The 16,236-nt window shown below is 41.6% G+C and overlaps 1 protein-coding gene across 6 annotated transcripts in view; it reads left to right on the forward strand.

The window, feature by feature from the left end:
* cobl (cordon-bleu WH2 repeat protein) overlaps positions 1-11,873 on the forward strand; it is a 43,120-nt gene extending 31,247 nt beyond the window's left edge. For 4 of the 6 annotated variants that reach the window (XM_061675245.1, XM_061675246.1, XM_061675244.1 and 1 more), the window contains 8 exons: positions 4,415-4,736; positions 5,597-5,688; positions 6,049-6,201; positions 6,582-8,185; positions 8,370-8,480; positions 8,901-9,203; positions 9,913-10,045; positions 10,147-10,236. In XM_061675245.1, the coding sequence (XP_061531229.1) occupies positions 4,415-4,736; positions 5,597-5,688; positions 6,049-6,201; positions 6,582-8,185; positions 8,370-8,480; positions 8,901-9,203; positions 9,913-10,020 (2,693 nt within the window). In that variant the 3' untranslated portion in view covers positions 10,021-10,045; positions 10,147-10,236. Of the gene's footprint in view, positions 1-4,414; positions 4,737-5,596; positions 5,689-6,048; positions 6,202-6,581; positions 8,186-8,369; positions 8,481-8,900; positions 9,204-9,912; positions 10,046-10,146 lie in introns of all 6 variants that reach the window. The other 2 variants (XM_061675247.1, XM_061675249.1) reach the window with 1 other exon arrangement.
* The last annotated feature ends 4,363 nt before the right edge of the window (positions 11,874-16,236 follow it).

Here is a 16,236-nt window from a genome sequence, read left to right on the forward strand (position 1 = left end):
CTTCTTTTTGCTTAGTTCCTACTTTACAGAAGAATTTGTCCGAGCAGATGAATATCGAACTCTCTTTAGACTCATTCAATCTAGCCATCAGCAACCGCAGTGTTGATAAGTGTCAAGATACTTTATTAAAATTATATTGGTTGACTACTGCCCTGACCTTTTGGGTTGATAGATGGAGTGATAGTTTCCCTACTTGAATGTTTAAGATCATCAAACAAATGTAACAGACAAATATAACCCAAGTGTACTTAAAATGCTGTTTTTTTTTTTTTAATGGTGAATTCATTTATCAAGGAAAAAAGTTTAGTTACCTGGTTCTGTGTGGAAAAAGTAATTCCCCCTTGTTGACTTAATTTTGGCTAATCGCAATTTTTGGTTAATTTTCACTGATCACACCCAAGCCTGATTACCTCCAGACCTGTTCAATCAAGAAATCACTTAAACAGAACCTGTCCCGACAACATAAAGTTAGACAAAAGATCAAAAAAAGCTGCAACAAAATGACACGATCCAAAGAAATTTCCAGAATAGTTGAGAAATAGAGTAATTGATATGTAAGTCTGGAAAGGGTTACAAAAGGCATTTCTAGAGCTTTAGGGTTCCACCGAACCATAGGGAGAGCCATTATCCTCAAATGGAGAAAACATGGAACATTAGTGAACCTTGTGCCCTGCCTGCAAAGATTACCCCAAGAGAACAGCAATGACTCCTCCAGGAGGCCACAAAAGAACTCAGGACAACTTGTAAAGAACTCCAGGCCTCCCTTGCCTCAGTTAAGGTCAGTGTTCATGACAAAACAAGAAGGAAGAGACTGGGCAATAATGGCATCCATGGCAGTCTTCCAAGGTGAAAACCACTGCTGACCAAAAAGAACGTAAAGGCTCGTCTTACTTTTGCAAAAAAACATCTGAGTCCCAAGAATTTTAGGAGAATATTATATGGACTAATGAGATGAAAGTTGAGCTTTTTGGAAGGTGCGTGTCTCGTTACATCTAGTGTAAATGTAGCAAAGCATTTCAGATAAAAATGAAGAACATCATACCAACAGTCAAACATGGTGGTGGTAGTGTGATGGTCTTGGGCTGCTTATCTCCTTCAGGACCTGGACAACTTGCTGTGATTGAAATCAGGAATTTCTGCTCTTAACAGAAAATCCTGAAGGCGAATGTTCAGTCATCAGTTTGTGACCTCAAGCTGAAGCACACGTGGGTTCCACAGCGAGATAACGATCCAAAACACACCAGCAAGTTAACTTCTGAATAGCTTAAAAAAGCAAAATGAAAGTTTTGGACTGGCCTAGTCAAAGTCCAGACTTAAATCTAATTGAAATGCAGTGGCATGACCTTTAAAAGGCCGTTTATGCTCGAAAACCCTCCATTCATTCATTCATTCATCTTCCGTACCGCTTCTCGCACTAGGCTTGCTCCATTTTTGCTAAATTCAAACAAATCTGGAAGGGAGAGTGGGCCAAAATATCTCCACAGAGATGTGGAAGACTCATTGCCAGTTCTAGAAAACGCTTGATTTCAGTTGTTGCTGCTGAGGATGGCCCAACCAGTTATTAGCTTTAGGGGGGGGGAGCATTACTTTTTCACACAGGGGCAGGTAACTGAGGTTTTTTTCCCCCTTAACAAATGGAATCACCGTTTAAAAACTGAATTTTAAGTTCACTTGAGTTAATAATGTAAATGGATGGATAGATCATCCATTAAATGTATAATGAAACAGGATTAGGTTAGGAATAGTTGACTCTGCATAAGGCAACTGAAGGTCAGGTCCAAAAACAATATTGTGCTCATTTTGGAACCATAGATTGTATTTTACTGTTGCCGGTTAGTCTTTCAAAATTCATTGTCTGGGCTTCATTAACAAGAAATAATTTCAGATAGAGCTGACGGGCGTTGACAGAGCTTTATGATAACGTAGTAAATGTGTCATAAAGCTGTGATATATTTTTCTAAATTACACTCCCAAGACTGTTTGACCTGTTATTCCCTTTTTCAGTGTTTTCATTCCATATTTCTTCGCTGGCTCATTGTTCTATTTCTTTCTGTTTTCTAGATTTTACCCTGAACCCATTTCCATTCCTGTCGTAATCATGGTCTTTTCTTTTCTTGACCCTCTGCCCTACACCCTTTCTCTAGTGTACTGCTGTGGCCCCGTAAGCCTGCGCTCCAAAACCTCTTGAAGTCTTTCTCTGACTCTTTGTCGTCCACTTTTTTTTCTTCTCTCTCTCGTCGGTCCGCCTTGTCTTTGTGTCAACTCTTTCCCCTTGTCGTTATTTAAATAAACTTTCCTCTGTTTGTGTTCACAATCACATTTCTAGTCATGTCTGATGTGACGTTCATAACTTACTCTCATACAGATCCTGTGGATCTGGTTACTATTGATTATGTGGGGCTTCTCTGCTCCAATCAAAACGGGCAGAAAGCTTGCGGTCAGAAGGTTATGCAATGACAGATGAACTCAACCCGAGTTGTATCACTTCCAGCGTGATTAATGATTTGATGTGAAGATGGCGCTATGCCAAGGCGATATGATATCTATCAGCCAATAGTTTGATGACACGATATCTAAAGATCAATCGTTTAACTAGCCAATCTGTTGGTGATTGTTTTGAATTGGTTTTGAGACTTGGGACATTAATTTTTGGCAAAATTTATTATTTTAAGCCTGATGATCTGACAAAGATGGGTTGCTTTTAGCTGGTTGAGGCGCAACATGAATTTGTTCCTCTGAATGTTTTTCTAATGATCAAAATGGATCCCTTTTGTGACGCTAGTTAGTTTTCAGAGAAAGTATATTGTGAAATGTTTGACTTATAATCCGTCAACTTTTTTCCAGTTTTGTTTGCCCCCCCCCCCCCCAATTATTGCTGTATTCATGTCCTGTTCTGTAAACGCAACGATGTATTAGTAAAAAAAAGATATTATTGTGAATCTTTTCTCATTTGTTAATAATTGTTTTTCAGTTACCTGTGACATTGGAGCCCAATCATATTGAATTTGCAGAATTAGTGTTTTGTGGTGAAAATAAACGATGGTTTTGTATGTTAAAGCACACACGTGGAAAACTATACATGTATCAAGTTTAGTTTTTGCATTACATAATGTAGGAGTAATTTGCGTTGGCTGCGACAAAATAATGCTTGGCTCATGAAGCGAGACGCTGAAGCACGTGTCCGAGGTCGCTACGGGGAAGATTTGACGGCTGTTTGTGTTGACGTCAACGCGTCTTTGCCGACAGGCCAACTACATATATGACGCTGAATGTGTGCGCAAGTGCATGTGTGCGTGCAGTGCTTGTGGCTTTAGCTGGCATGACTAAGCTGTTGCTGGGAATGAGTTGGGAAGATGGCTCACCTTGTGACTCAGCAGCACATCATGAACTAAATATATGTGCGCACACAATCAGTTCCAACAAGTGTCGCATTATAACCAAGGTGGCTTTCGTTTCCGAGAATTGAAAGTGTTGAGCTTGCATTTTTGTGCATGCTGGCCCAAAAAGCCAATAAATGGCAAATTATTTTGTTGGCTGAGAAGTTCAGTTAGTGACAAACTATAACCCCAATTCCAATGAAGTTGGGGTGTTGTGTTAAACATAAATAAAAACAGAATACAATGATTTGCAAATCATGTTCAATTTAATTGAACACACTACAAAGACAAGGTATTTAATGTCTAAAGTGATAAACTTGATTGTTTTTAGCACATAATCATTAACTTAGAATGTTATGGTTGCAACACGTTCCAAAAAAGCTGGGACAGGGTCATAAAGCTCCCAACTTCATTGGAATTGGGCTTGTAAATAGGTTCTCCCACTTACAGAAATGACCGAACTGCACTGGAGAGATGAGAGGATATGAAGCAGTAGTGTACTCCCTGGAGCCAAAAACAGTTCTGTAAACAATTGTAATTAAAAGTATCTGTTTACACTATATCCACCCACACATCATTAGCGTTGTTTTGTCAAGCCACAAGTGGTTGTGCTCTGGGCCTATGTATGTCTATATTTGGCTTGTGTTTTCAGATTTGTGTGTTTGAGGTGTCTGATGGAAAACTAACAAATACTTTCTCTGTTGGCTTGTGCAAGATGGTGAAGATGCATCCAGTGATTCTTTTAAAACAGCTGTCTGTTTTTTTGCCTACAGCACTGCAAGAAATCCAATAGTACCATCCAAGAACTATCAATTTTACTGCTGCGGCTCAAATTCCACCAATGTCCCCTTTTTTTTTTTTCTCCCCCCCCCTCCCCACCAGTTACTAGTCCCTTCTTAAGACTGTTGTGAATAAACTTATTTGGAAGTGGATGTTGGATTAAAAAACATTTTTTTTTTTGCTGCTGATGTTTACTAATTGCTAATAATGTTAATGAAGAGTGAATCTCGAAAGTAACGCCTCCCTTTGTCCTTTAGCTTGGCTCCATTCTATAAAGAGAATGGGAGCCACTGTCCAGGCCCCAGAAAGTGAAACCGCTGAGGCTGAGACGTTGTCCTTGGGACACAGCAGCAGTGGCAGCAGTCTACCAGATCAAGGTTACGCCGCCTCTGAGGGAATGGTAGATGGCGACGACTCAGGCCTGGTGAGCTCCCCATCCGACACCTTTCCCACATCCCCAAACGGGACTTTCTTTTTGGAGAGAAATTGTGGAGCCACGCCAGAGAGACTGCCTGGGCCTGTCCGAGACATTTCCAGTGACAGTGATGAGGGATGTGCCACCTGGGGCTCAAATAACAGGTAAATAAACTCATGAAATGTGGTTAAGGGAAATGAAGTCTGTCTGTTTGTATTAGCAACTTTAATGATGTTGATTTGTACTGTATGCATCATCTCTCAAAGGCACACTGTCCTCACTCTTTGGTACTTGGGTCACTTGAATGCTATTCAAGGAAATCTTGCTTTGGACTTCTACTTATCATCTGCCAAACAGTTTGGCTGTCTTTTTTTTTTTTTTTTTTTTTTTTTTTTTTTTTGCCGGAAATACCCATTTCTCGATGTCAGCGCCAGTATTTTTACTGGAAGAGCTATCTGTCTCAGCTCATTTGTTCAAGTGTCAGTATTTTGTTCTTTTTAGTTGTCCCAATGTGTTTAGTTTCATACCCAAAAGTGCCACTTGTGGTTTTCTGTCCTTAATCGAAAGCCTTTTTGGAAAAGTAAATTCTCTCCGATGTCACTTTTATGGATGCAATGAAATGTGTGTGGTAATGTGCCTGGATTGGAAATTCAGGAGAAATGGTCTCACTCAACGACAATTTATGAACCCCTTTTCCTAGAAAGCAAACTTTTTGATCGCAATTATTAGAAGACAACCCTTCCCAAGTATCTTGGAAGACAAACTCAGTTTGATTTGGCTTTCTTATTGTGGCTGAAATGTCAGTAACGCATGAGAGTGGTCCGTTTGACCCTCAAAGCGAATAAAATCTGAACTGTACTTCTGGGTCTGGATATCGGAAAGGTATCAAATAACTCAAAACAGCTGTTAATGGCTATCGTAGCGGTCCCATGCCATCCGGTCTTTTTTTACATGCAAGAAGACTGTCCAATATCTGTGTCTACTGATTTTTATTTTTGTGTACCTTCTTTATTCGCAATCAAAGCAAACTGCAGGCAAAATCAGGAAAACTACACAACAACTTTGATGAGAAATGCAAATGGTTCCATCAGGCAAACATGGGAGCAGACCTTCCAGGTGAGGGGACAAGCCACGATGTCATATTCTCTTCCCATTTTTAACGATCTCACTTCCTTAAAATATTATCTTCTTACTCATACAAAACTGTTTTTAGATTGACTTATTTTATTTGATATTTTATATATAATTATATATTATCTGTCAATTTTAGATTGACTTATTTTATTTTATAATATTTTATATAATCTGTCAAAAAGTAAGGTTTTCACTACTTTAGTGAGTCACTCTTGCTTCAGAATTGTTAAATTGCTATAGATATACCTGCAATTGTTTCAAAGTAGTTATGTGTTTTTTGTCCTTCTCTGAACTATTCCCTTTTTCTAAATCACATTAAAAAAAACTAATTCTTTTAAAAAGACATTTCAACAGGGATTCTTGGTGTGCCGGTGTCTGTAGTGGACATGAATGTACCCGTCACAGCCATAGATGAAATATTGGAAGACTGTAAACCTCTTGTGGAAGACAATAAGGCAGCAGTTCTCTCTGGGATGAAGTTAGCAGATCGTAAGGGTAAGACAAATGAAAAGCACTGCATTGTTTGATCTTGCTGTATATAAGCTTCAGTTTGGGCTTAATATAATTGAATTGGAACCTCGGTTCATGAAATTCATTTGTACCAAAACGTTTTTAGCAAACTGAAGCAATTTCTACCATTGAAGTGAATGCTAATCGAATGACTCCTCCCAGCCCTGCAACCAAGTTATGTGTGCCTTGATTTTATAGGTTCACATAAAAAGATTGAAATAAATAAGCTCTTCATGCTTTTTTGTACATAGCCAATGTGTGTGCATGCACGCATGGGCATGTCACATCAAGACACCGAGTGGAAGCTTCTTGACGGATCTGACTAAATAACGATCATAATTGTTCTTGTTCCCTTTTTTTCACAGGTTCAGAGAGTCCTGCAGAGCGGTGCAACAAGAACAATAATGCTTGCACAGCTGCTTGCACTAAAAAAAGTAGCATTGTGAATGTTAAACCTGATCAGTATAGGATCACACTGGGAAATGGGCCAAGTGATTGTACAAAGAAAAAGACAAATGACGACGTGAAAGAGGATACACAAGGACGGTTAGCCGTCAAAGCTATGGAGTCTCAGCAGGAACACTGCAACAACACGACGATAAAAAATCCAACAGTCAGATCTGATCTGTTGATGAAGAGTAACACTCATACTTTACATGAGGACAGTGCTGTCCTCCCCCAAGCCAGCCAGAGATCACTGTCCACAGAAAAAGTAGACAATCACAGTTCTTACCAAAATAACTCCAGCTCAAATATGGGGCCCAGGAAAGTTACTTGCAATCCCACCTCTCGATTGGGTATGAAAACATTCACCATTGTGCCACCCAAGCCCTCTGTCATGCAGGGTGGTTCGCAAAATGCGTCTGCCACATTAACTGCTGGTGCTATTAAAATTGATGAGCAAGGAAATATCATGAAAACGCGTGACCGCCGCAGCAAAGTGGTTGATGCAACAGAATCTGGAATTACCAGAAGCAAGGAGTGTCCTCTTGTCGGAAAAGCCAAAGCCTTTTGGAGCTGTAGTGAAAGACAAGAATGTGCTCTTCCTTGTCACGCAGGTGTGACTGACAAGGCAAAGGGGAGCTTCGAGAACTTTACGAATACTGCAAAAAGTGCTGCGCCCAAAGAGACTGGTGGAAAAATCAATAAAACAATGAATAATGTCCTTGTTGCAAATGAGGCACCAGCAGAAATGGGTAATATTTCAGTACTTGGACGTATTAAACAACCACAACCGGCACTCCCTTCAGATCTTCCTCCTTTCCTCAAACCAACCAGACGTACATCAAGCCAGTATGTGGCATCTGCCATCAATAAATACACCCCGATGGCATCCGCAAAACCCAACATTGTGTCCTCGCCCTCCCAGTCCTCTCCTTTATCACAGAACTTTGCTTTCCATACACTAGGTCACGCCGTACAAGTAAATCCACGGCAGTCCTCCAAGATATCGTTGACAGAAAATAACACCAAGAAGGCGGGTCTTTGCCACCCTGGTCCTGTGAGGTCCATGAGCGACCCCGAATTCGTGTGGGAAAGCCGGAAAGACATTAGAGATGGTAAGGAAGGAAACTGTGGTGAATCCACCAAAGACGGCTCCTGTTCACTTGGACCAGTATCAGACAGAATTAAACACTTTCAGTCAAGTGGTCCCACTCAAAGAACCGAACGTGAAAGTAGAGATATTAAAGCAAATCAATGTCGAAGTCCCAGCCCGACACACAGAACTCAACCACAAGCTCCTGCCGAACCCCCGGCAGCAACACGTCCAACAGCTGCTGCGAAACCAGAACCTTCACGTAGTATGTCAGACAGTAGTGTCGTGCCTGGACCGCCACCTGTGAACGTATTCGGACCAGTTAAGAAGTTCAAGCCAGTGCTCTGTAGATCTTTTGAGAAAGATGCCTCTCTGCACAGCAACCTAATGGAGTCCATCCAGGCAGCAGGAGGCAAGGACAGGCTCAGGAAGGTGAGATCACCGTCAGCTCTTGTTGTGCGGAATAATGAATGGGTGAGATTAAAACTAAAAGTAGCCCTAATATCATACGCTAATACGAGACTCATTTTCCGTTTTTAGTTTTTTTGTTTTGTTTAATAATATCTTGGCAGGCAGACGCGTAAATAACCTCCATTCTCCTCTTTGACACGACTAGATATCCTCATCTGGTGCCAGGAGCCAGAAGGAGGCTTGCCCTGACGAGAATGAGAGGTCTGCTCTTCTTGCTGCTATTCGAGACCAGAGCAGCACTGGCAGGCTGAGGAAGGTAGACTACTCTTGTTTTGTCTCTGCATAAGGAGTTTTTGAGGAGAAAAGGATTTGTCTTGTCATCAGATACCCTTTCAAATCTACCGCATTCAGCTTGTAATAGATGATGGTTCCATGTAGGGCTGCAAAATACATAGTTTGAGCATCGTCAGCACAATACTTAATCGCAGGCTCCCACTCGATGTTTGTGCATTGATATGCAGTCAGTCTAGTGTGATATTAATAAGTGACCAGCAAGAAATGACTTTTAACTTCACGTCTGGGCGGACTTGCTCAATATATTGTGCAGCCTTACGACTTGGTGTAAGAGGAATTTTTAGGTTCAAGACTAAGTTAAGTTCGTAGCGTTATACTTTGAGAGCGTCTGACATTCTGCATATTTTCACACGACTTTGCTTGGCTCCCTTGTTTCCTACAGACTAAATCTGGCGCTGCAGATGAGTTGGAAAAGTTCAGGTCAGCGTCAGGCGAGCAAAGGGCAGACGCTCCCTCTTCTCCCTCGCCAATTTCTTTGACTTGCACTTTTCCGGCATCATCCACGCTTGCACCTCCTCCTCCTCCTCCTCCTCCTCCTCCTCCTCCTCGTCCGCTCCCCTCGGACCAGTCGAAGCCTTCCGCTGTGGCGCATCCAAATGCCAACGCCGTCTTGAACCCCGCCTTGGCCAGGGAGGCTATGATGGAGGCCATCCGCTCTGGAGCTGCTGCCGAGAAGTTAAAAAAGGTAGACGTTTCGGAGGAAGGATAATGTTTCGTCCTACACCGGTTCAACTTGTCGCAATTGTTGGAGCTCTGTTCGAGCCTGGAGCTTTTTCATGAAAGGCTATTGGCAAAAAGTAGTGCTACTCTCACACATCCCCATGGATCAAGTTACAGCAGACAACTCTCGCTTTCCCTTTTGTCCACTTTCGGTGTGCAGAGCAAGGAAGACACATTCACTTATAGAGAAATCAAACATAAAACAAAGATAGCTGTAATGAATTTTAAATTAGCATTAGTCCAGCAAGCAAAAGTATAGCGTCACGTAGACTTCTTACTTCTTCTTATCAAAGAAGAAAGTAAAAGATAGCTATGGTATGATACTCCTGCCCGTCACTTTAGCTCGAAATCTTGCCATTTTAAATATTTCCCTACCTTTCAGATTGTAGTTGCTTGCTCTTTTTTTCTAACTTTATTTGAATATTTGTAATTCATTTTAATTTGACTCTATGTTTTATGTAATGTTTTATTTGAATTTAATTTGTAATAGTCTCCAATTAATGCATGTTTTTGGGATGTGGGAGGAAACCGGAGTGACCGGAGAAAATCCCCGTGCCTGCGTGGGTTTTCTCCAAAAACATGCATTAATTGGAGACTCTAAATTGCCCGTAGGTGTGACTGTGAGTGCAAATGGTTGCTTGTTTGTATGTGCCCTGCGATTGGCTGGCAACCAGTTCAGGGTGTACCCCGCCTCCTGCCCGATGACAGCTGGGATTGGCTCCAGCACGCCCGTGACCCCAGTGAGGAGAATTCTGCGGCTCAGAAAATGGATGGATATTTAAACAAAACTATAAGCCTTTGCACATTGTAAGATTTTGACACCACAAAATCATAACATTGCAGTACCTTTTTATTTTGTGAATAATGGGTATCGTGTGTGTGTGTGTCTGTGTGTGTATTTTTTGCAGGTGGCAGTGCCCACAAAGACGGTCCAAGTGAACGGCAGAATGGGAACAATGCACGCAACCTCGTCCTCCAGTCTTCGTTAGGAATGAGCATAGCATCACAAGTAAAAGCATTTCCAAGATTCCTCTGTTGGTCGCGTTTGACCCGCCGCGCTTTGGAATGGACGTTTATAAACCGGTCACGTTAAGTCCATGTTAGAGATCCGAATGCGTGGAACCAAATAGTTTTCCGTCTCATAACTTTCTCCCCAGCTCTTGACTTCTTGTCCGGTGCTTCCTCATTAAAGACGTCTGAAACTGTTATTTTCACATCGTTTTGGGACGCCCTCCTGCCCGACGAATGTTTAGTTGCAAACACTTGTCTCAAAAAAGCTGTCGCAGGTGAAAGGTTTTATGAAATCAGATGTTTGTCAGCTCAGTCACTGGCCGCCTTCTGCGAGATGCGTCCGTCTCGATAACACAAAAACTTGCTTAACTCTAGTTTTGGAGGTTTTAACTGGAGCGTCGATCTACAGACAAAAAGTGCCAATGAAAGCAGAATATTTCACATGGTTTGTGCTACTTCCATAGCCTGCTCTTTTGTTCTGTTAGTTTTATGTTTGTCTACCGCAGCTGAGATTTGGATGCCTTATCATGTTGTGTTGCTCAGTGTTATGATGTACAAAAATGTTTTCTGTTAGAATTCCAAACGTGGTGCAATACGTTCAAGTTAGCATGTCCTTATTTGAAATACTTAACACATTGAAGTACACTTAAGAGTGTATTTTCTGTAGCTGTGGTAAAGAATGCCAAGTTTTACAGTAATGCTGGTGCGGAGGAGAAAAAAATGGTTTGAGCCACTAGTGCCTGCTAGCTTGTCATGCTACTGTTTTGGCTCCCAACTTTTAATTTGTGCTGCTGTTTAACGCAAAGAGCTTCATGCACGTGCTTGTTCCGCAGTGATGCTTATATAAAAACATATATAGTACAAGACTAGTAGCTAACATTTGATTTTTACATTTACAAAGAGGATCTGAAGTTGTCTTTGATGTCTCTGTTATTTTTTTTTTTTTTTTTTTTAAAAGAAATACACTGCAGGGCAGCGATATTAGTTGATGAAGAAACACTTACATGACTTGCGTGTACTTTGGCTTTGCAATATTCATGTCATGCAGCGGAGCAGTTTTTGGAAACGGGTGGCTTAGAGTGCGCGCGTTGTTGCACTCAATACCGCTATGAAACGTTTACAGTTCGGAGTAGCTGTATTTGGTTTGGGAAGAATCAATTGCTGCCATTTGTATGCGTTTGGATTTTATGTTTGTTTGGAGTGACGACACTAAAGCGTCCATAAGCATGTGTAAATGCTCGCTGCTGTTGAACAAAATGAGTGAAGCGATTTGAGTTCCACATAGATTAATTTATGTTCCTTTTTCAAACTAAAAACATGAATTTGTTTGTTTTATCCAGGGAATAAACACCTGAGATGTGTTTTTAATTGTCTTACTAAAATGTGTTATTTTCTTCTATGCTGGACGATTGGATTGACACACAATAGACCACATTTCACAGTAGCATTGTATATTTTGTAAACAAATGACTATCACTACGGGTTTATTTTTATATTAATAGAAGCTCTTTGAGCTGATGGCTAGAGATTTATATAAGCCGCTGCATTTGATGTCGTCGCCCCCACCAAGAAGTTTGCACAATGATTTTCTCTACCTACTTTTTGACTGAATAAATAATTTTGTAATTGCACAGTGCTTTTTGTCATGTCTTTATTGGAGTAGAACGGGCGCAATCCAGTGATTGTAAAAGCATCCCAGGGGGCTTGTGTCATTTCCAGTAGTTTGGCTGCCCCGGTGAAATATAGTCTTAACATCTCGCTCCCTCGCGCTCGCCACGGTCCAGCTGCTTTTCCCGGCAGCAGCCCGGCGGCCTGACTCATCACTGTGGCTGCGCAGCATGACTCTCGGCACTCGCTGCTTCCAGATACAGCAACATGTGCAGCACATTGGACATCTTGAAAAAGAAGAACCCTATAATAGTTCCCCTCGTGGGAAATTCCTCTTGTGCTCAAAATACTTCTGGTGGCAATCTCAAAGGAGAAGATAATACGATCTGAATTGCAAAAGAGAGGATGTTTCACCGCTGCAGTCGGAGCCAAGTTGTGTTGACTGCATGAATTGCACCTTTGAGGCTTGTTCTATGTGTTGAGTACAAAACGTGATGCCAAACAACCACAAATAATAGCAAAGTAGGTTGTACAATGTTGCAATACACACATACGTTGCTTTGGGTTCTTTCAAACCTAGTGCAACACTTAAGCGAGTTTGCAATTTATATTTTAAAAAAAAATAAATAAATAAAATTGTCGCTGTATATTATGAAAATGACCTTTGGAAGATTCATCCTATCTAATGCCTCAAGTTTATGTTATCATTTTGTAATTGGGTACGGCAGGACAAGAAGTCACTCAGAGACTACTGACTGAATAGTCCGTCAAACATTTGCGCGCGCACGGAGGCTCGTGGGGATACACCGCAGCCTCACGCAAAGGAGACTACTGTAGTCTCTTGGCCGGATAATTTGCCTCGGTTTAGCAACAAAAAGTCAAAAAGAATGACTTGGAGAGCTCGACTTGAAATCAAGGGTGAAGCTATATAACGATGAGTTGTGGACGGCTGCATGGCCAAATTGATCACATTTCTTTTTTTTCATTGATTGTACATTTCAAACGGTAACATTTTGTGTCACGTTAGATGCTCGCGGGCGAGCGGGACACAGCTCGCCCCCTTCGGGCCAATTCCAGCGAGTCGTCGACGTGCTGGCGGCCAGGCAAGTGCGACGGACCGGTCGCGTCCCGGTTCTTTTTTGTCCAAGTTGAGTGAACTGGGAATGTTTCTTTGCAGCGACGTGAGGTGTTGTGGGTGGGAACTGAAATGAGGCTACATTCAAATATTGCTATCTGTTTGGGGGGAGTTTGCAATTTTCCCAATAAAAAAGAAAAAAAACTCATATTTGTTAAAACAGTCATTATAACTTAACATTTGTCCGTGATAAATTTGAACTGTGAAAAGAATCAGCCGTCTGGCTTATGTTGTGCCTCAACGCATTTTATTATTATTTATTTTTTTTTTTTAAATCTGAAATGTACCAGATAAGGATGTTATATCTTTCCATTTTAGTCCCTCCGTTCGCGACAGCGCTTGGCCTCATCTACCCCAGCTGTCTTCTGGCGGGAGGCGTGGTGCACTCGGGTCTGGTAGTTAGTTCAAATTTAGACGAACAACCATTCCCACTCACATTTGCGCCTATTAACTAACCACATATGAAAGTTTGAGCCTGAGCCAGGATTGGAACCCAGGCCCTCTCAGCTGCGAGGCACTTTGTGCTCTCAACACAGATCTTCATTTTGTTTGGAGTGGACTACATGTTGTGGTGTAAGTTCTGCAGATCTTGTCTTGTTCTTAAGTGAAAGCTAAATTATGAATTGTGAAAAGCTTTAGAATTTCCGCGCCTCCGACCGCTGTCCTGCCCAAAGCCTCTCACCGACGGCCTTCGCTCACGTTACACAGCCTTTTGTTCGTGTTGACTGGCGGACTCGGGAGTGATGGAGGCAGCGACACCCGCAACCAGCAGGGTGTTGTGTTGACTTTGTTTTCTAATGTTTGGGGGTCGACAAAGTAACTGATCAATCACTTGAAGCCAGAGGCCTGTGCGGTGCTGAGTGTGCGTTGCGTTTATGTCTCAGTGTCGCGGCGAGAAGGTTTTGTTGTTTCCATAGCGGCAGACGGTTGAGGATCGACGTGATATGTGCGTGCCTCTGTTTGTGTGAGCATCTCCTGTCTGCCTTACGTGTCAGCTGTTTTTAAGGCATTGTTGCGAAAGTACGGGCACCCCGCTGTCCCGAACCAGACGCTGACGACTCTTCGGACTCCTGTGGCGTGTTCCCGCCCAAAGTCTCAATTGCGCCTCGCGTGGGATGACCAATTTGGGGGCAAATAGTAGACGCTAGCCCTGTTTTGACCAAGTAAGACAGTTCAGTATGGTTTGCAGTTGTGATGGGTACACAAAACGAAATGTTTTGAAAACACTTTTGAGTCATTTGACATTGGGGTACCCACTGCACCCCCAAAAGTGCTGATGTCTGAGAAATCTTATCAAGTCACGTCATACAAGTTCATACTTGTCTAAGTGTGAAAAGATCTGCCAATGGCGCTATTATGAACTGACTTGGTAAGATTTTTAGAACAAGCCTTTTTGTCAAAACTATTTTTAAAATAAGTACAATAAGATGTTTCCACTATTCACCAGGTAAGATGATGTCTATTTGCAGCATTCCATGGCATGAAGTACACAACGAACAAGACATTTCTGTTTTATATTAACTAACAGACACGGCAAAAAGGAATATTTTTTAATAACAATTGCACCCCGCTGGGAGTTTGCATGTTCCCCCGTGCTTGTGTGGGTTTTCTCCGGGTGCTGCGGTTCCCTCCCGCGTGCCACAGACATGCATGGGTAGGTTGGTTGGAGATTCTAAATTGCCCGTAGGTGTGAACGTGAGTGTGAATGGTTGTTTGTATCTACGTGCCCTGCGATTGGCTGGCCACCGGTTCAGGGCGTACCACGCCTCCCGCCCGAAGATAGCTGGGATAGGCTCCAGCACGCCCGCGACCCGCGTGACGATCAGCGGAACGGAAGATGAATGAATGAATGAATGAATGAATGCACCCCACTGTGTTGTGCGTCACATTCTTCTTCTCTTTGTTGAATGAAATGCCATATTTCTTCCGTCGCCTCTTAAATAAACGCTGGAAGTCGACACATCAGACACATCTTGATCTTGATCATACGAATGTAAAATCTAAAAAAACTCCTAACACAGTTGTATGATTCCATCATCAAATCTGTCATGTGAAAACGCAATCTTCTTAACTGGTGCTAACCAGTTCTCTCCACTGAAGCAGTTTCTAGTATGAATTGCAACAACACTTGTCCTAATGTAAACCTCTTGATGTTGTTCTCAGTCCCATAAAGATCAGAGGGGTCTTACGCAATACCCCTATGAGGCTCTGACAAATAAAATCTTAGCGCTAGGAAGGTAACCGGAGCGGTGAGACATGACCCGACCCGACCCGACCCGACCCGACTTGTCCAATAAGCAACACATGCGGCTGGTGTTTGGATTTCTGAGTTGCTTGTCCTGAGTAAAGCTTTTAATTCAGAGTCGTATACTTAGCATCATGCCCTTGGTGACCCATAATCGTATCCTTACCATAGGTCAAGTGTAATTTTTTTATTTTCTAGCAATACTAGCATGTACCGTATGCTCAGTACAGTATTTGAAACCTGCTAAAGTCAGGTAAAGTATTTTCCGCCAAGGGGTCTCAATGTGTGCATGTAAACGGGACACTTAAAAGACACGCAATCAGAGAAGGAAAAAAAATAAAACAATAATAATCATCCAAATATTTTCCTTGTGTCTGAGTCAACGTTGCCTTGTTAAAATGAATGTAGACCTTGTCGACAAAAGTGAATCGGAGGGCCAAGTATCATGTAACAGTGGGAAGTTTATGTACAAATACTTCATTGCCGTAGCTAAGGCTATGTGTGTCTTTTTAAATCTTAAATATTTTTAAACACTGAAGCTTATTTTATATGTAAGGGTTAGGGTATATTTTTTTATTAATTTGTTTTACAGTATTATAGAAGGGCAATGTAGTTACGTAGCTAGTAATTTTTTATTTTCAACCTTTTTTTTACTCTGGTGTGGCAGCTTCCGTACATTTGGCACCGCTGGTAAAAAAAAAAAAAAAAATCTTTTTATCTTTGTAGTCCATTTCATATTCATACATACTTTTTTTTTAGGAGTCAAATCAGTGTTTCTATTTTACTATATATATATATATATATATATATATATATATATATATATATATATAACCCTAACCCTTTTTTTGTTTGTTTGTTTTTTCAAGGCATGTGTACTTCTATTTAAGTTCAGAGTGTGGGTACGGTGATTTTGCCTCCTGTGGTATTTACATAAAGTGTACTTGTACTCCAAGATGAGTGACGAACAAAAGTGCTGAGCTTCCCCGGCATTCGTGA

This window comes from Phycodurus eques, chromosome 4 (genome assembly GCF_024500275.1).
Source record: "Phycodurus eques isolate BA_2022a chromosome 4, UOR_Pequ_1.1, whole genome shotgun sequence".
Classification (NCBI taxonomy): Eukaryota; Metazoa; Chordata; class Actinopteri; order Syngnathiformes; family Syngnathidae; genus Phycodurus; species Phycodurus eques.